This window comes from Nicotiana sylvestris, chromosome 2, assembly GCF_000393655.2.
Source record: "Nicotiana sylvestris chromosome 2, ASM39365v2, whole genome shotgun sequence".
Taxonomy (NCBI): Eukaryota; Viridiplantae; Streptophyta; class Magnoliopsida; order Solanales; family Solanaceae; genus Nicotiana; species Nicotiana sylvestris.
The window spans coordinates 162909471-162932055 of NC_091058.1; the positions used below are offsets into that span (position 1 = coordinate 162909471).

General features: G+C 39.3%; 2 protein-coding genes across 2 annotated transcripts; one reads left to right on the forward strand and one right to left on the reverse strand.

Annotated features, from left to right (window-relative positions):
* The first annotated feature begins 15740 nt into the window (after positions 1–15740).
* Positions 15741–17407, forward strand: LOC138885899 (uncharacterized). Its single transcript, XM_070166895.1, has 3 exons — positions 15741–16232; positions 16562–16732; positions 16781–17407. Exons 1-3 carry the CDS (start codon positions 15741–15743, stop codon positions 17405–17407), a joined length of 1290 nt encoding a protein of 429 aa, XP_070022996.1.
* Positions 17408–20024: 2617 nt separating this feature from the next.
* Positions 20025–22351, reverse strand: LOC138885900 (uncharacterized). Its single transcript, XM_070166896.1, has 5 exons — positions 22235–22351; positions 21480–21594; positions 21159–21316; positions 20756–20990; positions 20025–20626 (listed from the first exon to the last, which is right to left on the reverse strand). The coding sequence occupies exons 1-5, from the start codon at positions 22349–22351 to the stop codon at positions 20025–20027; spliced, it is 1227 nt and encodes a 408-aa protein (XP_070022997.1).
* Positions 22352–22585: the final 234 nt, after the last annotated feature.

The window sequence follows — 22585 nt, forward strand, 5'->3', positions numbered from 1 at the left end:
AGATCCTTCAACACACCCACAACTCGGGGCTATACATCAAATCACGATGGAAATCAAGCACCAGATAGTTCTTGCTATCCCCAAGCAGACCCTTCTTGTCTCATTCAATTCATATGAACACATCTTGTAGTCACATCACACTCATCACGTAACTATCCAGTCATCATTTCCTTTAATAGGGACACTATCGAACATATAAATCCATAATCACGCGCTCATGCAATCAACAGCTCAGGGCTCAATCTACAGGAAAGTCTTGGGCTCAATTCCTCCAGGCTGGCCCAACATCAACACACAAAGATGACACATCGCCTCTTGATCAGGGAATCACAAGTCGTCGATGCACAACTGATACCGAGTGCTTATTCACATATATGAACGCGTGAAAGGAATTCAAAGAGTTACATTTCAAGCAGAATCAAGGACGCACGATAAAAATTCAAGAATATGAAGTTTTCCTAAAGGTTCTGCAGCCTCCCAAGGATAAGTACAGACGTCTCCGTACCGATCCGCGAGACTCTACTAAACCTGCTCATGACTCGTGAGACCTATGTAACCTAGACTCTAATATTAACTTGTCACGACCCTAAAACCGGCCCGGTCATGATGGCAAATAAATACTTAAGGAAAATCATTATTTTTAATAGGAATTGAATAAGACAAAAATAGAAATCAAAATCCAGCGGAAAGAAACACAATCCCGTTCTCGGGTGTCACTAAGTCATGAGCCAAAATTACTATATCTGTTCGAAATAACATAACCAACACGGTCTGAGAATATTTAAATAAATGTACTAAAGCAAGATAAGGGAAGGAGACGGCGAAACTACGGTTGCCAAGCAGCTACCTCGCAATCTCCATAAAAAGTCTCCAACTAGCAAGATCAACAACCGCTACCGTGCCCTGAGATACCTGGATCTGCACACAAAGGTGCAGGGAGTAATGTGAGTATACCAACTCAGTAAGTAACAAGTCCAGACTATAGACTAATGGTAGTGATGAATCAAACCTCAACAGGTTGCGACAGTTAATTGTACGGAAAAGTAGACATGCTTACAGTTCATGTAGTTTCTCGAAAATAATTAGACACGATATGAACGATACAAGGTATAAAGCTCAGAAACCTCTAAGTACCAATGCACAAGTAGCATGATCAATGTTACGTATAATACTTCCACTCATAGTGCTCAACTACTCAGTACTATATGCGACCCACTCGGCCTAGGGAAGGTCCGTCCCGAAATGTACATACATCATAGACTATAAGTCACCCAGTATCGAGGAAATAGGCCAATCCAGCCTCATAGAGAAGATCCATCTCCATACCAATACTTTGGACAAGATCCATATCCAGGGAAGATCCATCTCTCAATATAATCAACTGCGCTCACTGGGGGTGTAAAGACTCTGGGGGTGCTTCTCTGAGCCCAAGCGCTATATCAATGCCAGCGAAGTCATGATCAATATATCGTTGTAGCATGCAGCCCGATCCCATACTATCAATCAATATCAAGCTCTCGGCCTTACTCAGTCAATACTCTCCAGTCTCACACACATGGGCTAAAACGTCATGATACAAGCCCGAACGAAGATATGATATATCAAATAGCAATAATCGAGACTGAGGCATGATATAATATGTATGAACAGGACTGAGTATAGAATATAAATGAAGCTAATGACATGACAATAAGAAACGACCTTTCGGGTCTCAACAGTATTGGCGTGAAGCCTTAACATGGTAATTAGCATGATTTGCAGATCATTGAATTAATCACATAGATACAACACAGATATCAGCAAAAAAAAGTCACTAAGCGGTGCTCTACAATGATCCAGACCGCATTTTCTCACGGTGAACGCCCACAATGTAGACATGTGATTTTTGACCCTCCCTGAGATTTTACCCAGTTTAGCGTAAAATATTTAGTTAAGGCCTAATATTGATATTTCAATTAGTGTTGACTCTTTTAATTTGTTTTATCAAAAAAATAAAAATTACAAAACTATTTCTTCTTTTTAGTTGCTTTTAGTTTATAAACCTTTCGTAAAAACAAAAAAAAAAATACAAAAAATAGTACCTTATTTTTATTTTAATATGATATTTGAAAATACCAAAACAATAGGTTTGTTTTAACGATTAGTCTTATTTTAATAGTTATTTTATTTAAGTAAGATTAATTAGTAAATAAGGTAGTATTTTAGATTTGTTCATGGAGAAAGTATAAAATTTGGGCTCAAATGACCCATTTTAGGCCTAATTTTTGGATCTAGCCCATAACAACCCAAGCCCAATACCCCTAAAACCCTAGAAAAAAGCTTAAAAAACAATCCTAGATCTAGATTTTAGTATCAGCCCTATAACTCAAAAAAAGACCACCCCCCCCCCTGATCGTCTTCTCCAACCCACCCATGGACAAAAAAAACCCTAACATATAAAAAAACTTGTTGAACATGATCTCTAACCTTTTACTAGCCCTAGAGACCAACAACCCTCCCATATGAACTTCCTCTCTTTGATATCACAAGGCCATTCCAACACCAACACCCTTTCGAAGGAATCCGGCGACCAGAACACGCACAAAAATCGCCGACTCCACCAGCGACGACCACCTATCGCCACTGTTTCTTCTTCTTCTTCATATATCACAACTACAGCAGCCATGGACCCTTAGGAAAAACCTTTCACCTTCACCAAGAGAAGTAGAAGAGAACGGTCCTAAGATCTCCAGCCGTCTCTCTCACGTCAAAGTTTCACCTCACACACGACCTATCACCTCCACACAAAACAACTGCGACACTCCCTCTTCAGGCTAGATCGAGCGCACCACCCTCACCCATTTTACTCACTGCTAGAAATGAGAATCACACACACACGTATCACAAAAAATAAAGAACAGATCGAGTAACAGAAAAAACCGAGTAGGGAACGAAAACTGAGGTTTGAGTCTCAGGTCAGTCGCCGGTTCGAGTTCGAATCCGATGAGATCGTCCGTTCGTTAATTTTGCTCGCGGTTCGAATGTTTGTTTGCTGATCTTTGGTTATTCTTATCGTTCTTATGAGTGCTTTAAAAATTTGGAAATGAATAAACCTAATATTCAGGAACTTCATTTTTTTGGTGCTAGTATTTGATCTTAGCTGCTGTATTGATAGTTTGTGCAAGATTTGGTGACGCTTTTGTTTCGTGGGTTTCAATGTACAGCGAAGCTAAGTTGGCTTTTTTCATATACTTGTGGTGCCCCAAAACTAAGTGCGAATTTTGATTAAAATGTGGATTTGAATCCGTGCTTGGTTGAGTTTCTGGTGACGATTCGAGATTTCGTCCGTTTTTCAGCTTTCCGGTGTTAATTCGATCCGCGGTTCATTACATCTCGAGTTCAAAGTAGGGAAATAATTAATTGGCCGGCTATATTGAGGTTCAACTCTTTCATCCTCTATTCGTTTTATGCAAGCTTAATATTAATTATTTATTTGGTGATATGATCCCGTTGATTCTGTAATTGTTCTCTATGGTTTTGAATTTGCTCGCTCGGTTATCTGCTCGTATTTACTTGAATTCGTTATAGCTGAACATAATTTTGTCACAGTATAGAAATAGGGTTGCTATTCTTCAACTGAATTACGTCAAATTAGATTAAAGGGGCTCGGGCGCTAAAGTTTATGAAATTATGCTTTTAAAGAAATGGTCATAGCTACTGGTACGATTCCCCTGACGTAGTTGTGATACTTTAATTTCTAAAATCGGGGATACATTTATGTGACCCGGACACAATTCAATCTTGTTAATAAATTAAACATGCTGTAGATCGTGGGTACGGTTCCCGTAACACAATTCGCAATGTGTGCCAAACAAACAAGTGTACAACAATCATAACTTGTTCCAGAATAATTCCATAAATAATTAAAAGCGGTCAAAGATTAAAAAATGCAAAATAGGTTTAAAATATATAATTAATTAGATAATTAGGCCAATAATAATAGTTGAGCAACCGTGCTAAAATAATGAAACCCGAGAATGCCTAACACGTTCTCCCGGGTTAAGAGAATTCCTTACCCGGATTTCTATGTTCGCAGACCATAAATAAGAATCAACTTCCTCAATTCGGGATTTTTAACCGGTGACTTGGGAAACCATAAATTATCCCAAGTGGCGACTCTGAATTTGAATAAATAATACTGTTTCGGTTATTGTAACTTTAATTGGAAATACTCCCCTATAGCCCTTTTCGAGGGGTGTGAAAAAGGAGGTATGACAGCTCTGGCGACTCTGCTAGGGACAAGAACCCAGAATCTCTGGTTCAGAGTTCAAGAATTCGAGCTTAGAATAATTGTTATATTTGGATTTATTTATTGTCTGATTTTATTAACATGTTTGGGCCTAATGTGTTACATGTTGCTTTTTACCATTTTGATATTATCTGAACTGTATATAAACTCTACGAAACCCCTCTCTTCTAATCTTCTGAGAAGTGCACGCTGGTGTGACTTCTTTCTGTTAGTGTCATACCTTAATTAGAACGAGGTTCGGACAAGTTGCAAAGTCGGATGATCTTTTTGTTACCGATACGCTGCCCCCCCCTCGGCCCGAGTTGTCCGCTCGGGTAAGCCAGGTCTAGAACAATACACTCAGGTTTTAAACCTAGAACAACACAGCCTCATGTCGGATCCGCAGTAGGAACGTTTGTTTGCATCATGTGCATTTGACTTTGGGGACTCAACACAGGGGTTGAGTCCGTCTAGGATAGGTACCCAAATAAAAGATCATCTTGATGCATCCAACGTGCTATAACATTATTCAAGGGCAAAAGGGGTCATTTGGCAGACTAGTGTGGGTTGAGGAAAAATGAGAAAGAAAAGAGTGTGAAGTGTAAAATAAAACAAGTAGGACCCAGTTATAATTTTATTTCATGCCTTTTCAAGAAAAGACTAAAAATGAAAATGAAAAAATCCAAAAAGATTTTGCACTTTCTCATTATTATTATTTTTCAATACAAAATCAAAAAAAAGGAAAAAGAAAATTTAAAAAGAGTTTACATGTTTCATCATTTTTCAAAACAAAAGACAAAAACATATTTTCTCTAAATTAGTTTTTTTTTTAATTCTCGCCCCTATCCAATCTGCCCGAACTACGCGAACCTGATTCTTGTCTCTCGGGCCGGGATACGTAGGCAACCCACATAGGGTCCGGTCTTCCTAGTGAGTCTTAGGTTCTTGACTTTGCGGGGTCTTAGCCAAATCTTGCATTTTTAGCCATTTTTAGCCATATAGGTTAATTTTAGAAAAATAGTTACAATCATGTCTTGCATGTGTCCAACAGGAAGAGTTATTGTCTCAGATAGCGTTCTAAGTCTTTAAATTTATTTGGTCTTAATTTTCTCATACAAGTGTGGACTTACTTACCAGAGTTTGAGCATGGCAGACACCCCAGGACCATCCAGTCAGGGTCTCTCATTCAGGAGTTTGCTTCAGGATATTTTTTTTTGTTATTGTGTTTTGAGTCTGTTGTTCTTTTTTATGTCATCTTTTACCTTCTAGTTTTGTACAGTAATGTCGAGTCTTTTAGGTGATGTTAGAGTTTATCATAGTCTAGTTAAGTTTTCCGAGTCTTTTGTTGTATTTCCTATTTTGTATTTGGAAAATGTATTATAAATAAAAAATCCTAAAAAAGGAAATTTTGCATTTTTATATTTCCATTAGAAGTTTTCTTTAGAATACTAATTCTAAGAATAAAAAAATCATTTGAGGTGGTTTTCCTTTATTGAATTAATATCTGGAACTCAAAATAAAAAATTACTTTTATATTTCCTTTTAGTACATTAAGACTAAAAATTCAAAAGAAAAATAGAATTTTCTTTAAGGACCTCTTTAAAAAAAATTCTTTAAGGTATTAATTCCAAAAATCCAAAATGATTTTCTTTTGAGGTTCTTCGTTGGGAAATTAATGAAAAATGAAAAAAAATCTTTTTATTTTCATTAGAACTTTAGGATATTGTACATAAAAGGAAAAAAAAATATTTTATCTTTTGTTTATCTTTAAAGTTTATTCCTTAGGTAATCAAAAACTGAAATTCAAAAATATTTTTTTTATCTTGTTCATTTCTTGTTTCGAAATACTTCTTCAGGGATATCAAATAAAAATTCAAAATATTTTCTTTGGTTTATTCTTTAGATTTCCTTCCTAAAAAACAATCAAAAATATTTTTCTCTTAAATGGTTTTTTCCTTAATAATTTCTGATAGAGTATTTGTTTCAAAAGAAAAAAAAGGAGAAAAAAAGATATTTGCTCGTTTAAGCTTGAATTTAAAATAGGTTATAGAACATTAAGTCTAGAAAATTCAAAAAAAAAAGAGATTTGTTTATTTCATTTTCCTCTTCTCGTCAGAGTAGTCTTTACGGTAAAAAGTAAAAAAAAAAAAGAGAACGTTAGTTTATTTTGCTTTATTCCCGATCTTCCCGAACTAAGCAAAGATCAGATTCATGCGGCATCATGATGTGTAGGCAACCTACATAGGGTTCGATCGAATCATTTTTTTTATTAAAAGAGAAAAAAGGAAACAAAAAGGAAAAAGAAAAGAAAAAAAGAGGTGAAATTATGGGATGTGAGAAATGGGAGGAAAGAAAAGAGTGATAATTAGAAGAAAAAAGAGGAAGGAAAATGAGCAAGCCAAGAAGTGTCGGAAAAGAAAAGAAAAGAGAAGATTGAAATGAATAAATTGGGATGATGCCAAGTGACCTTGTGGCCCTCGAAGTCATTTTTGAACCGTTAATTATTGCTAGGTGCATTGCACATAATGTGATATTCACAGTTGTTAAAGCCCTAATGCTAACGTGATAACCTCATTTTGTTCCTTTCTGTTATCTCCATTGAGCAGAAGGGTGGTTGGTTTGTGGTTCTTAAGGTAACTCATCTATAAAACACAAGGTCAAAGAGAAAGGTAGTCATGACTAGAAAAGACCTAGACACAAGAGGTGTTGACCCATCGAGGGAGTTTGTGGAGTCGGAGTCTAAATTGAAAGGGAAGGTCCAAATGTTGAAACAGCAGATCGCAGAAATGTATCAGTCTTGGATCAGGGGGTATCCTCCACCTTCATTCCCCACTAACTACACTGAAAACCTGCAACTATCCCACCACTATCACAAATCCAGATTCTCACTGCTACTGATATCTCCCCACAACCTTTTCACACTCTACCCCCTAGAATCACCTCATATCCCGCTCCTTTGACCACTCATATTTTGGTAGCTCATCCACCTGCTACCTTTCCTCAATCCTCTAACAAGACTATGTTCAAAGTCCCCGATGCCAAACACTATGCTCCAGAACCAACTTTGAAAATCTCAGATCCATACTCTCACGCTGCTCATTCTGAGCCTCCCGGTGAAACTGAAAAGCCTGCTAAGACAGTGGAGCAAGATGAGATATCCAAGAAGGTGAAAATCTTAGAGCAGTCTTTAAGAAACATGCAAGGGATAGGGAGCCAGATGAGCGTGTCTTACAAAAACTTGTGTTTGTTTCCTAACGTCTAACTGACTGCTAGGTTTAAGAGGCCAAAGTTTGATTTGTATAATAGGCACTGAGATCCCGTGGCCCATTTGAGAGGTTGCTGCAGTAAGATGAGAGGCGCTGGTGGGAAAGACAAATTATTGATGGCGTATTTCAGTCAGAGTTTGAGTGGGGCAGCTCTGGAGTGGTACACCTGCCAAGACATTACCAAGTGATACACATGGGACGATATGGCTTAGGTATTTGCTCGGCACTTTCAGTACAATATAGAAATTGTCCCAGATCGCATGTCCCTCACCAAGAAAGAAAAGAAGCCTAATGAAAGCTTTAGGGAATACTGTCTCAGATGGTGAGAGCAAGCTACCAGAGTCAATCTGCCGATGGAAGAAAAAGAGATGGTCGAGTACTTTCTTCAAGCTCAAGAGCCAACTTACTTTGGGAATTTGATCACGGCTGTCGGTAGGCCTTTTAATGATGTGGTGAAAATGGGAGAATTGGTAGAAGATGGGCTGAAGTCGAGCAAGATCATGAGCTATTCTGCTTTAAAAGCCACAACACAAGCGATTCAGAACAACACACGAAGCTTGCTGGGTCAGAAGGAACATGATGATATTGCCATGGTTGTCTTAGGATCAAGACATGGTTCAACGTGTCTGCCTCACCGATATACTCAGCCTCAACCCCAAACCTATCCCCGAACTCCACATAATCAACCTCAGTATTATCCTCCGAACAATGTTCGGTCATCTGTCCAACCACCGGTCACTCCTTATGGCGAGCGCCAGCATCACATAACTCTTGCCTTCACAACATTTTCGAGCTCCCAACAACCCTAGAAAATAGGGGCAGGGATGGGAACAAAGGATAATAAATAGTTTCACGCCACTCGGGGAGTCCTACACAACGTTGTTTGAAAAGTTAAAACACTCTAGCCTGATTAAGCCGCTCCTTCGTTATACTCCAGACCTATGTGCAAAAGGTTTTGATCCTATTGTACGATGCATATACCACTCTAATGTCCAAGGGAAAAGCATTGAAGATTGTCATGCTTTGAAATGGGAAATAGAAAGAATGATTCAAGAAGGGGTAATTGTGATTAAGGATTGTGACAGGGAGCATGCGAATCCTCTTGAGAACTTGCTGATTGAGGTTAATGATATTGAAGTTGGTAGTGGTCTTGGAAATTTTGATGTGGAACCCAGTGGCTAAGATGTCGTGCTTGGTAATTGGAAAGACATTCCATTTCTTGGTTAGCTGGGGAGGAGTTTGGTGGTTTATTTTGTTGTTAGTTTTGTTATTCGGGTTATTTTCAGGGTTGTAATCCGGATATTGTCTTGTGACTCAAACCCTTCTATCCTTTTATTTTGCCTAGTTTGTTTAGTCGTAGTAGCTCGTTTAGTGTTGTCTGGTTTTGTTCCAGGGTTGTAACCCTAGTTTATTTTAAGATCAATATTTTGCCTAATAAGTAAAGGCATTTTGAGATCACTTAAAGCCCAAATTGTGTAAAACTGGAGCAGATATAACATAAAGAAGATACTTCAAACGATGGTACAAGGTTCTAGGCAATGACATGAAAAGTTGCCTTTTGTTTTGCTGGGTTACTGCACTACTGTTCGCACTTTAGTAGGTGCAACTCCTTATTTGTTGGTATATGGTACTGAAGCAGTGACACCAGCGGAAGTTGAAATTTCATCCCTCCGGATTGTTGCTGAAGCTGAAATTGATGATGATGAGTGGGTCAAAACCCGTTTGGATCAATTAAGTTTGATTGACGAAAAATACCGGAGGCAGTGTGCCATGGTCAATTGTATCAGAAGAGAACGACAAGAACATACAACAAGAAGGTACGTCCCCGGAAGTTTGAAGTGGGTCAACAAGTATTAAAACGCATCCTGCCTCATCGGTCTGAAGCTAAAGGCAAGTTTGCCCCAAATTGGTAGGGGTCGTTCGTGGTAACAAGAGTGTTGTCCAATGGTGCTTTGTATTTAACAAATGTAGAAGGCAAATGTGTGGATATGACTATCAATTCTGATGCAGTCAAAAGTTATTAATTTGTTTAATCGTGTTGTTTGTATTTGGCATGCTTTGAAGATTGGAATGATGAATGCATTTTATTCTGCTATCTAAACACTTTATCCTTTGTTGCCCCCTTTGAGCCTTATTTATTTTCTTCCATATCCCTTTTTGGAATCAGAAGCAGAGTTTAGAAATACAAATACAGAATAAAAAAAGAGAAAAGAGGAAAAGAGAAGAGAAAAAGAGAAAGAAAAAAATGGGAAAAGAGTAAGGAAAAGAAAAGAAAAGAAAAGAAAAAAAACTATCAAAAAACAAAGCAATTCCTATGACATGAACTACGTTCGACCTGATTCCTTTAAAGGATACGTAGGAAGTCTCATGGTTCGGTCCTATCAAAATAAAAATCCAAAAGTCCCCATGCAAAGAAACTGGGGCAGAAGTTGTGGTTATTGTAAGATATTTGATTCCAAAAGTTGTAATTTTAAGCCCTTTCATGTTGTTTAGAGCCTTCATGATATCCTTTCTTTCTAATCCTATCCAAAAGTCTACATTACGTTCCAAGAAAAACCTTCTGATCAATCTTTGAGTTGCGCCAAGACAAGCGAGTTGGAGGTATGATTTACATCAGGGACAACACTCCATTCTACATAAGGAAAACAAAAATGAGAGAGTCTTATCGGTGAAAACCTTCATAGGCACCATAAGGTGGCAGTAAGTTGAGAGAAAGAACAAAATGAGAGAGGCTTGACGGTGAGAACCCTTCGGGCACTACGAGTCGAATAAGGACCGTGAATGATGGGATAATCGGAGCATTGAAGCCCAGTTTCACGGCGAAGAGGTACAATAAGAGTTGAACATTAGACTTGCTTGACATATTAGGCCACTTAATCCAAAGGTGCATGTCATGGTCATTAGAGTTGGTATCAACATCTGATAAGTGTGTAGTTTTCTTGTTAGGAATCATCTCTTTCCATTGTCCTTACTTTGTTCCTTTTGTTTTATTTACCTCCTATTCCTGAGTCTATTTGGTCACAACAAGTGAGAAATGACTTCAAAATTTGTCACCAGCTTTCCAATTGCACAAAACGGAATATGGCTAGCACATCAGAGTGGTATAAGTCAAGAAAGAGCAATATGCACACTGAGTTGGTGATGTTTGGCGTGCTTTGGAATTCATATGAAATACAAAGGTTCGGTATATGTCATTTTTTGAGCAATGCAACAGATAAAGGGTAATGGGTTTGAACGGATCAGAGGTATTTTCATTAATAAGGGTTGATAGATAAAGTGGTTAGTCAATAAACAAGTAAGGTGTTTCAAGGTGAAATCAAAGTTATCATGGCAAGTGAAGGAGCAATCACCCTTAAAGTCAAGGCCACAAACAAACCACCGTGTTTAAACTCACAAGTTTTCTTTGTTTGAAATAGGGACGAAAGCTATGTTTATATCAAATCTTGGAAGCTTAAATTTTTTAGGTGTAATGCCCCAATTCTGCTTACGCAAAGGCTATTGAGAAGATCACATGTCACCCCTAGGAGAAACACTTCCTAGACTAGGTTTTCAAGTTATATTTTTCTCTAGGAGACGCACTTCCTAAATTAAGAGTTTACCACTAGGAGACGCACTTCCTAGTTTGTGTCATTTAAGTTTCATCTAGGAGACGCACTTCCTAGTTTGAGTCATTGAAGTTTCACCCCTAGGAGATGCACTTCCTAGTCTGGGTCTTTCGGGTTATATTTTGTTTTAGGAGATGTACTTCCTATATAGAGTTTCACCCCTATGAGACGCACTACCTAGTTTGTCATTTAAGTTTCATCTAGGAGACGCACTTCCTAGTTTGAGTCATTGAAGTTTCACCCCTAGGAGACGCACTTCCTAGTCTGGGTCTTTCAGGTTATATTTTGTTTTATCAGACGCATGTCCTAGTTGATATTTTACCCGTTAGGAAACGCACTTCTTAGTAAGGGTCTTTCAGATTATACTTGTTATGAAACTCACTTCCTAGCTTTGGTCATTTAAATTCATTCCTAGGAGACGCACTTTCTATTTTGAGTCATTGATGCTCCACCCTAGGAGACGCACTTCCTAGTCTGGATCTTTTAGGTTATATTTTTACTTTTAGGAGACGCACTTCCTAAATTAAGAGTTTACCCCTAAGTGACGCACTTCCTAGTCTGGGTCTTTTAGGATACACTTTCAGGAGACGCGCTTCCTAAATTGAGATTTCACTCCTAGGATACGCACTTCCTAGTTTGAGTCATTTAAGTTCTGCCCTAGGATACACACTTCCTAGTCTGGTTCATTGAAGTTTTACCTATAGGAGACATACTTCCTAGTCTGGATCTTTTAAGTTATATTTGTTTTAAGAGACGCACTTCCTAAATTGAGATTCCACCCCTAGGAGACATACATCCTAGTCTGGGTCATTCAAGATACACTTTCAGGAGAAGCACTTCCTAAATTAAGATTGCACCCCTAGGAGATGCACTTCATAGTTTGGTTCATTCAAGTTTCACCCATAGGAGACGCACATCCTGATCTGGGTCATTTAGTTTTATTTTTAGCAGACGCATTTGTTGATCAAAGTTTCTTAGTTTTAACTCACAGGAGATGCACATCCTAGTCGAGTCTCTAGTATACTTTCATCATTGCATCAATAGCATAAGTGGTTTACAATTTTGCTAACAACTCACAAATCTTCCGAGTGCAAACTGAGGCAGAAAATTTTGTTTGTTTTGTTGTTTTGATTGCAGACACCCACCTGGATAACAAGGAAATACAGTTCATTTTTTGGCAATCAGGCACCTACTTGGAGAACACGGGAATACAATTCAAGTTTTGGCAATCAGGCGCCCACCTGGAGAACACGGGAATACAATTCAAGTTTTGGCAATTAGGCGCCCACCTGGAGAACAAGGGAATACAATTCAAGTTTTGGTAATCAGGTGCCCACCTAGAGAACAAGGGAATAGAGTTCATGTTTTGGCACTCAGGCGTCCACCTAGAGAACAAGGGAATACAGTTCATATTTTGGCAATCAGGCACCCACCTGGAGAACAAGGGAATACAGTTCAAGTTTTGGCAATCAGGTGCCCACCTGGAGAACAAGGGAATACAATTCAAGTTTCGGCAATCAGGCGCCCACCTGGAGAACAAGGGAATACAGTTCAAGTTTCGGTTCGCAATCAGGCGCCCACCTGGAGAACAAGGGAATACAGTCCAAGTTTCGGCAATCAGGCAGCCACCTGGAGAACAAGGGAATACAATTCAAGTTTCGGCAATCAGGTGCCAACTTGGAGAACAAGGAAATACAGTTCAAGTTTCGGCAATCAGGCACCCACCTGTAGAACAAGGGAATACAGTTCAAGTTTTGGCAATCAGGTGTCCACCTGGAGAACAATGGAAGTCAGTTCAGAAACCAATTCAAGTTAGAAGTAGCATAAGCTTGGGCAAGAATTCGAGTCAACAGTCCGAGGTGATCAACAGAAATAATGTCAATCCAGAATAAAAAAGAAAAACAAAAAAAGGAAAAAAAAAAGAAAAAGGGAAGTGAATCCAGAATGCAGAAGCTAAGACAAGAGGTGGATTGCTCAAGACATGGTTGAAGTCGCGAGTGCTGCATGTCCGGTCTTGATCCAAATAATATGTGGAAGAATGAACTAACACCTGCAGCTAACAAGCGTCAAGGTTCAAATCTAAAGTCTACATAAAGAACCATTCAAGATTCAAGATCAAACCTAAGAAGACTTATAGGTAGGAATCTTGTAACTCATAGTTGATAGGCTTAGTTAGTCTTTCTTATTTTGATTTTGATGTAATAACAGGACTGCGGACCGGAACCTCGATAGAACGGTACGTCAATCGGCTCTCCACCTCGGTGTACTCCATCACTGTTCCTACTTTGGAACTACACGGGCCTTGATTCCTTTATAGCCAAGGATATGTAGACAGCTCAGATAACAGGGCTCAGTCAAATCCTCCTTTCTTTTAGTTTTTGGTCTCCCTAAATAAGGGTCGGGTCAAAAAACCTATCTCGTCGTTCTTTGTCTGAAAACTCTTCGCATTTCCAGTCAAAGAGGGACAGCTGTAGACATGTGATTTTTGACTCTCCCCAAGATTTCACCCAGTTTAGCGTAAAATATTTATTTTAGGCCATATATCGATATTTCAATTAGTTTTGACTCTTTTACTTTGTTTTATCAAAAAAAATGAAAATTACAAAAATATTTCTTCTTTTTAGTTGCTTTTAGTTTATATACCTTTTGTAAAAACTAAAAAAATACAAAAACATAGTACCTTATTTTTATTTTAATATGATATTTGAAAATACCAAAAAAATAGGTATGTTTTAACGATTAGTCTTATTTTAATAGTTATTTTATTTAAGTAAGATTAATTAGTAAATAAAGTAGTATTTTAGACTTGTTCACTGAGAAAGAATAAAATTTGGGCTCAAACAATCTATTTTTAAGCCTAATTTTCGAACCTAACCCATAACAACCCAAGCCCAATACCCCTAAAACCCTAGAAAAAAACTTAAAAAACAATCCTAGACTTAGATTTTAGTATCAGCCGTACAACTCGAAAAACGACCCCCTCCCCATGATCGTCTTCTCCAACCCACCCATGGACAAAAAAAACCTAGCATCTAAAAAAACCTGCTGAACATGATCTCTAACCTTTTATAAGCCCTAGCGACCAACCACCCTCCCATATGCACTTCCTCTCTTTGATCTCACAAGGCCATTCCAACACCAACACCCCTTCAAAGGAATCCGGCGACCAGAACATGCAAAAAAATCGCTGACTCCACCAGCGACAACCACGCATCGCCACTATTTCTTCTTCTTCTTCATCTATCACAACTACAACAGCTATGGACCCTTAGGAAAAACCTTAACGAGAAGGAGAAGAGAATAGCCCAAAGATCTCCAGCCGTCTGCCTCACGTCTAAGCTTCACCTCACACATGACCCATCTCCTACACACAAAACAACTGTGACACTCCCTCTTCAGGCTAGATCGAGCACACCACCCTCACCCATTTTCCTCACTACTAGAAATGAGAAACACACACACACATATCACAAAAAATAAAGAACAGATCGAGTAATAGAAAAAACTGAGTATGGAACAGAAACTGCGGTTCGAGGTTCAGGTCAGTCACCGGTTCGAGTTCGGGTCCGACGAGATCGTCCGTTCATTAATTCCGCTCGCGGTTCGAATGTTTGTTTGCTAATCTTTGGTTATACTTATCTTGCTTATGAGTGCTTTAAAAATGTGGAAATGAATAAACCTAATATTCAGGAACTTCATTTTTTGTGCTAGTATTGGATCTTACTTGTTGTATTGATAGTTTGTGAAAGGTTTGGTGATGCTTTTGTTTCGTGGGATTCGATATACAACGAAGCTAAGTTGGCATCTTTCATATACTTGTGGTGTCCCAAAATTAAGGGCGGATTTTAATTAAAATGTGGGTTTGAATCCGTGCTTGGTTGAGTTTTTGGTGACGATTCGAGATTTCGTCTGTTTTCAGCTTATCGATGTTAATTCGAGTCTCGTCCGCGGTTCGTTACATCACGAGTTCAAAGTAGTGAAATAATCAATTTTTCGGCTATATTGAGGTTCAACTCTTTCATCCTCTATTCGTTTTATGCAAGCTTAATATTAATTATTTATTTGGTGATATGATCCCGTTGATTCTGTAATTGTTCTCCGTGGTTTTGAATTTGCTCTCTCGGTAATCTGCTCGTGTTTACTTGAATTGGTTATAGCTGAACATGATTTTGTCACAGTATAGAAATTGGGTTACTATTCTTCAACTGAATTACGTCAAATTAGATTAAAGGGGATCCGGCGCTAAAGTTTATGAAATTGAGCTTTTAAATAAATGGTCATAGCTACGGGATACGCTTCTCGTGACGTAGTTGTGATGCTTTAATTTCTAAAATCCGGGGGTATATTTATGTGACCCGACCACAATTCAATCTTTTTAATAAATTAAACATGTTGTAGATCGTGGGTACGGTTCTTGTGACACAATTCATAATGTGTACCAAAAAAATAAGTGTATGACAATCGTAACTTGTTCTTGAATAATTCCATAAATAATTAAAAGCGGTGAAAGATTAAAAATGCACAATAGGTTTAAAATATGTAATTAATCAGATAATTAGGTCAATAATAATAGTTGAGCAACCGAAGAGGCTACACACAGTTATGAACGATTTGGTGGATGATTTCCAGTCGGCTTTTGTGCCAGGCAGGATGATCACAGATAATATAATACTTAGCCATGAATTGGTTAAGGGTTATGGAAGAAAAGGAATTTCACCAAGATGTACAATGAAATTGGATATGCAAAAGGCGTACGATTCTCTTGAGTGGGTATTTCTAGAACAAATTCTAATTGGTATGGCATTCCCGGATATGCTCGTAAAATGGGTTATGAGCTGTGTCAATACAGTGTCTTATCCTATCCTACTAAATGGAAAACCAACACCACCTTTTGATGCCATTAGAGAACTAAGACAAGAAGATCATTTGTCGTCATTTCTCTTTGTATTAGCAATAGAATACCTAACCAGAAACCTGAAGACCTTAAGGAAAATACATGATTTCAACTATCACCCCAGATGTGATAAAATGCAAATAGTGCAGCTTGGGTTTGCCGATGATCTTCTATTGTTTTGCATGGGTGATAGGGGATCAGTAAAATTATTATGTGACTATTTTCTGCAATTTTCCCATGCCTCAGGTTTAACAGTCAACAAGCATAAAAGTTTCATCTTCTTTGGTGGAGTTTTGATGATGAGAAGAAGGAAATTATGGATGTTTTGGGAATCCCTAAAGGTGAACTACCCGTATGATATCTAGGAGTGCCCCTCAGTACTAAATGGTTATCAGTTTCACAATGTCCTGCTTTAGTAGACAGCGTGGTAGGAAAAATCACTTCATGGACTTCAAAATTTCTATCCCATGCAGGAAGGCTACAACTGATAAAAACTATTCTTTTTTCTATTCAAACGTTTTGGTGCCAGATATTTATCATGCCAAAAAAGATCATACAACAAATTGAAGCGATGTGCAAAAGATTTCTCTGGACAGGGGGAAACGAGATAACCAAGAATGTATTAGTTTCATGGGACAAAGTCTGCTATCCCAAATCAGCTGGAGGTTTTAATGTGATTGATATCCATATATGGAATAAGGTTGCTATATGCAAACACTTATGGGATTTATGTAAGAAAAAATTATAGATCAAGTGGGTCCATAACTATTATGTGAAGAGAAATCACTTGTGGGAGATTAAACCTAGAAATGCTTCTTGGATGGTGAGCAAGGTGTTTAAGGCAAAGGAGACAGTTGAAGCGGCTAGCTACACATATGAAGATCTGATGGATGTTACTCAGTTCTCAATTAAGAAGTTTTATCACATGTTAAAAGGTGACTTCCACAAGATTAGCTGGAGAAGACTAGTGTGTAATAATCCTGGATGCAAAAAATGGACTTTTATCTTGCAACTGGTAGCTCTTGGGAGAATATATACGAAGGACAGACTGCTTAAGTGGGGTGTAGTAACAAACTTAGCGTGTCCTCTATGCAACACTGAAGATGAATCCATAGAACATTTGTTCTTCAGCTGCAAGTTCTCTGCAGAATTATGGACCAAACTGCTCAACTGGCAAGGCATCAACATATTACCTATGGGATGGAGTCAAGAAGTTAACTGGGCAATCAATCATGCTAAAAGAAAAAATGCCAAAGCTGGTATATTTAGGATGATGATGGCTGGTTGTATCTATTATCTATGGCAAGAGAGGAACCAAAGAACTTTCTTAGACAAAGAAAGAAGTGTTGCAGGCCTCCATAAATTGCTAGTATAAGAGATACATGGAAGAGGACAATGGAATAGTAGGATATCTAGAGTTTTGAGAAATATGAACTATTACCCCTAGGTTTGATTGGAAACATGTTGTAAAAAGGGATGGGGGGGAGGTTAAGGAGATAGTTGTGCTAAAGTTGGAATTGTTCAGCTTTAGGGGTTTTGATTTGTTTGTACATATTATTCCCTTGGTAAATAAAATTTGACTAATTACCAAAAAAAATAGTTGAGCAACCGTGCCAAAACCACAAAACCCAGGAATGCCTAACACCTTCTCTCGGGTTAACAAAATTCCTTACTTGGATTTCTGTGTTCGCAGACCATAAATAAGAGTCAACTTCCTCGATTCAGGATTTTAAACCGGCGACTTGGGACACCATAAATTATCCCAAGTGGCGACTCTGAATTTGAATAAATAATCTCGTTTAGGTTATTGTCACTTTAATTGAAAAAACTCCCTTATACCCCTTTTCGAGGCTGTAGAAAAAGGAGGTGTGACACACACGCCCGTCACTTGGCGTTTGCGTCATATCAATAGTAATCATAGAACACATAGCTTGGGGTTTTGAACCCTCAGAACCATGTTTGGAAGCGTTACTTACCTCAAGTCAAGCCAAACTCTTGCCCACGACGCCCTTGCTTCTCGATTCGCCTCCAAAAGCCCCGAGTCTAACCAAAATCAGTTTATAACCATCAAAATATGCTAAGGGAACAAAGTTCACTCAAATATAATCAAATTACATCAAAATCCCCAAATTGGTCAAAACCCGACCCCGGGGCCCATGTCTCGGAATTCGATAAAAACCACAAAACTAGAATCCTTATTCCCTCAGGAGTCTACCCATAACAAATTCATCAAAATCCGAACTCAATTACCCATTCAAATCCCCAAAAGGATTCTGAAATTTTTCTCCAATTTCCACACTAATTTCTCATATTAAATGATGAAATTCAAGACTAAATCATAGAATTAAACCAAATATGAGTGAAGAATACTTACCCCAGTTACTCCACTGAAAATCTCCTCAAATTGCACCTTCTCCTGAGCTCTCTAATGGTTTTTTTGTGATATTGGATTTAAACCCTCAATTTTTAAATATAATCTGACTGCCCAGTTATTCCTTCCATGCGAACTCGGCGGTCCTCTCGCGTTCGCGTAGACTAATCTCGCCTGCCTCAAAAAATGCCCCTCACGAACGCGTCCACAGCTTCACGATCGCGAAGCTTTACCAACTCACTCCTTTGTGAACGCGTTCCCTGACACGCGAACGCATAGACCAAAGGGACCTGGGGTCCCCAGCTGCCACTACCCTTCACGAATGCGGCCCATTGAGCTAGAACGCATAGAACACTTTACTCAACCTCCGCATTCGTGTCCTCCTCCTCGCGAACTCATAGAACAAATTCCTCAGCTTCCCCATTTACTCTTTGCGAACGCGGGACCCCACAGCAAACATGATGAACAAGAATTTTCTGCAACAACACCAGAAAATCTACCAAGTTAAAAGACCAAAAATTAATCCGTTGAGCATCCGAAACTCACCCGAGGCCCTTGGGACCTCAACCAGACATGCCAACATATCCCATAACATCATCCAAACTTGTTTCCACACTCGAAACGCTCAGAACAACATCAAAACATCAAATCATCATCGGAGCCAAGCCTAAGAATCCCAAAAACTTCTGAATTCCGAATTCGATCAAAAAGTCTATCAAACCTCGTCCAAATGACCTAAAATTTTGCACACACATCACAAATGATACAATGGACCTACTTCAACTTCCAGAATTCTATTCCGGCCCCGATATCAAAATTTCCATTGCCGATCGGAAAATGCCAAATTTTCAATTTCGCCAATTTAAGCCTCTATCTATCACGGACCTCCAAAATACATTCCGGACGGGCTCCCAAGTCCAAAATTACCTAACGAAGCTAACCAAATAATTAAAATCCAAATCCGAGATCGAATACTAAAAAGTGAAAAACTTGGTCAAACCTTTCAAATTTAAAGCTTCAAACTGAGAACTGTTCTTCTAAATCCTTTCCGATTACCCTGAAAACCAAAACCAGCGATTTACATCAGTCATAATACATCACATAGGGCTAGTCATGCCCGAGAACTGGCAAGTGAAGTGCAAAAGCTCAAAATGACCGGTCGGGTCATTACAAAATCGAAGGATAACTCTTGATCTCAACTGACGAACTTGCCGGTCTAGAATAGCTACCGGCTCCTCCTCGTAGGTCAAATCATTGTCCAGCTAGAAAGTGCTGAAGTCTAACACATGGGATGGATCGTCGTGATACTTCCGAAGCATGGACACATGAAACACTGGATGCACTGCTGATAAGCCTGGTGGCAACGCAAGTCTGTTGGCCACCTCTTCCACATGATCAAGGATCTCAAATTGCCCGATGAACCTAGGGCTTAACTTTCCCTTCTTCCCAAACCGCATCACACCCTTCATGGGTGACACCCGAAGCAACACTCTCTCTCCGACCATGAATTCCACATCACGAACCTTACGGTCGGCATAACTCTTTTGCCTGGACTGAGCTGTACGAAGTCTATCCTGAATGATCTTAACCTTATCCAAGGCATCCTATACTAAGTCTGTAACTAATAAATGAGCCTTCCCTGGCCCAAGCCATCCAACTGGGATCGACACCATCTACCATATAATGCCTTATAGGGGCCCATCTGGATGCTCAACTGATAACTTTTGTTGTAGGCAAATTCCGGTAACAGTAAGAATTGAACGCAAGAACCTCCAAAGTCAATAACACAGGCGCGAAGCATATCCTCCAAAATATGAATAGTACGCTTGGACTGTTTGTCCATCTGAGGATGAAATATTGTGCTCAACTCGACATGTGTATCCAGCTCATGTTGTACTGCCCTCAAAAAATGCAAGGTAAACTGTGTACCTCGGTCATAAATGATAGACATGGGTACACCATAAAGACGAACGATCTTACAGATATAAATCTCTGCCAACCGCTTCGAAGAATAGGAAACTGCCACAGAAATGAAATACGATAACTTGGTCAGTCTATCCATAATAACCCAAACTGCGTCAAACTTCCTTTGGGTTCGTGGGAGTCCAACAATGAAGTCCATAGTTATACGCTCCCACTTCCACTCACGAATCTCAATCTTCTGAAGCAAACCACCAGATCTCTGATGCTCGTGCTTTACTTGCTGACAATTCAAATGCCGAGCTACATATGCAACAATATCTTTATTCATCCTCCTCCACCAATAATTCTGCCGCAAGTCCTGATATATCTTAGCGGCGCCTAGATGAATAGAATATCGAGAACTGTGGGCCTCCTCTAGGATCAACTCACAAAGCCCATCCATATTAGGAACACAAATACGACCTTGCATTCTCAAAACTCCATCATCTCCAACTGTAACCTGCTTGGAATCACTGTGCTGCACTAGGTCTCTAAGAACAAGCAAATAAGGGTCTCCATACTGCCGCTCCCTGATACGCTCAAACAAGAAAGACCGAGCGACTATACAAACAAGGCTACCCATACTAGCTGACTTCCTACTCAAAGCATCGGCCACCACATTGGCCTTCCCAGGATGATACAAGATGGTGATATCATAGTGTTTCAACAGCTCCAACCACCTTCTCTGCCTCAAATTGAGCTCTTTCTGCTTGAACAAATAATGCAAACTCTTATGATCCGTGAACACCACACACGACATGCCATATAGATAGTGCCTCCAAATCTTCAGCACGTGAACAATGACTGCTAGCTCCAAGTCATGAACTGGATAATTCCTCTCGTGAGTCTTCACCTGCTGTGAAGCATATGCAATAACCTTGCCACCCTGCATCAACACCGCACCAAGTCCAATATGAGATGCATCACAATATACTGTATGGGGCCCTGAACCTGTGGGCAACACCAACATTGGAACCGTAGTCAAATATGTCTTGAGCTTCTGAAAGATCGCCTCACGCTCGTCCGACCATCTGAACGGGGAACCCTTCTAGGTCAACTTGGTCATCGCGGCTGCTATAGATAAAAAAACTTTCCACAAACTGACAGTAATTACCCGCCATACTTAAGAAACTCCGGATCTCTGTAGCTGATCTGGGTCTAGGCCAGTCCTTGACTGCCTCAATCTTCTTAGGATCCACCTGAATACCCTCTGCTAATACAAAGTGACCCTAGAAAGAAAATGAACTCAACCAAAACTCACACTTCAAAAACTTAGCATATAACTGGCTATCCCTCAGAGTCTGAAGAACGATCTGAACATGCCGCTCATGCTCCTCTCGGCTACAAAAGTAGACTAAGATATCATCAATGAAAACAATCACAAAGGAATATAGATAAGGCTTGAACACCCGGTTTATCAAATACATAAATGATGCTAGGGCATTTGTCAAACCAAATGACATCACAAGAAATTCATAATGCCCATATCGAGTCTGAAAAGTTGTCTTAGGGACGTCGGATGCCCTAATCCTCAAGTGATGGTAACCAGACCTCAAATCGATCTTCGAAACACCTTGGCACCCTAAAGCTAATAAAAAAGTCATAAATCCTCGGCAACTGCCGATAGTCTATGCACATCCTTATCGACCCATCCTTCTTCTTTACAAACATCATCGGTGCACCCCAGGGCGACACTAGGTCTAATAAAGCCCTTATCAAGCAAATCTTGCAACAACTCCTTCAATTATTTCAAATCTGGCAAAGCCATGTGGTATGACGGAATGGAAATGGGCTGAGTGCCCAGAGCCAAATTAATGCAAAAGTCAATATCCCTATCGGGTGGCATCCCTAGATGTCTGTAGGAAATACCTTTGGGAACTCCCGAACAACTGATACAGAATCCATGGAAGGAACCTCCGCACTAGAATCACAAACATAAGCCAAGTAAGCGAAATACTCCTTCTCGACCATATGCCAAGCCTTCATATAAGAAACAACCCTACTGGTAGAATGACTAGGAGTCCCTCTCCATTCTAATCGAGGCAACCACGGAAATACTAAGGTCACGGTCTTGTTGTGATAGTCCAATATAGCATGATAAGGTGACAACCAATCCATCCCCAAAACCCGATTACCCATTCATCCCCGAGCCCAAATATATAATTGGTTTTGGAATCCGACCTCAATTTGAGGTCCAAATCCCTAATTTTCGGAATTCTT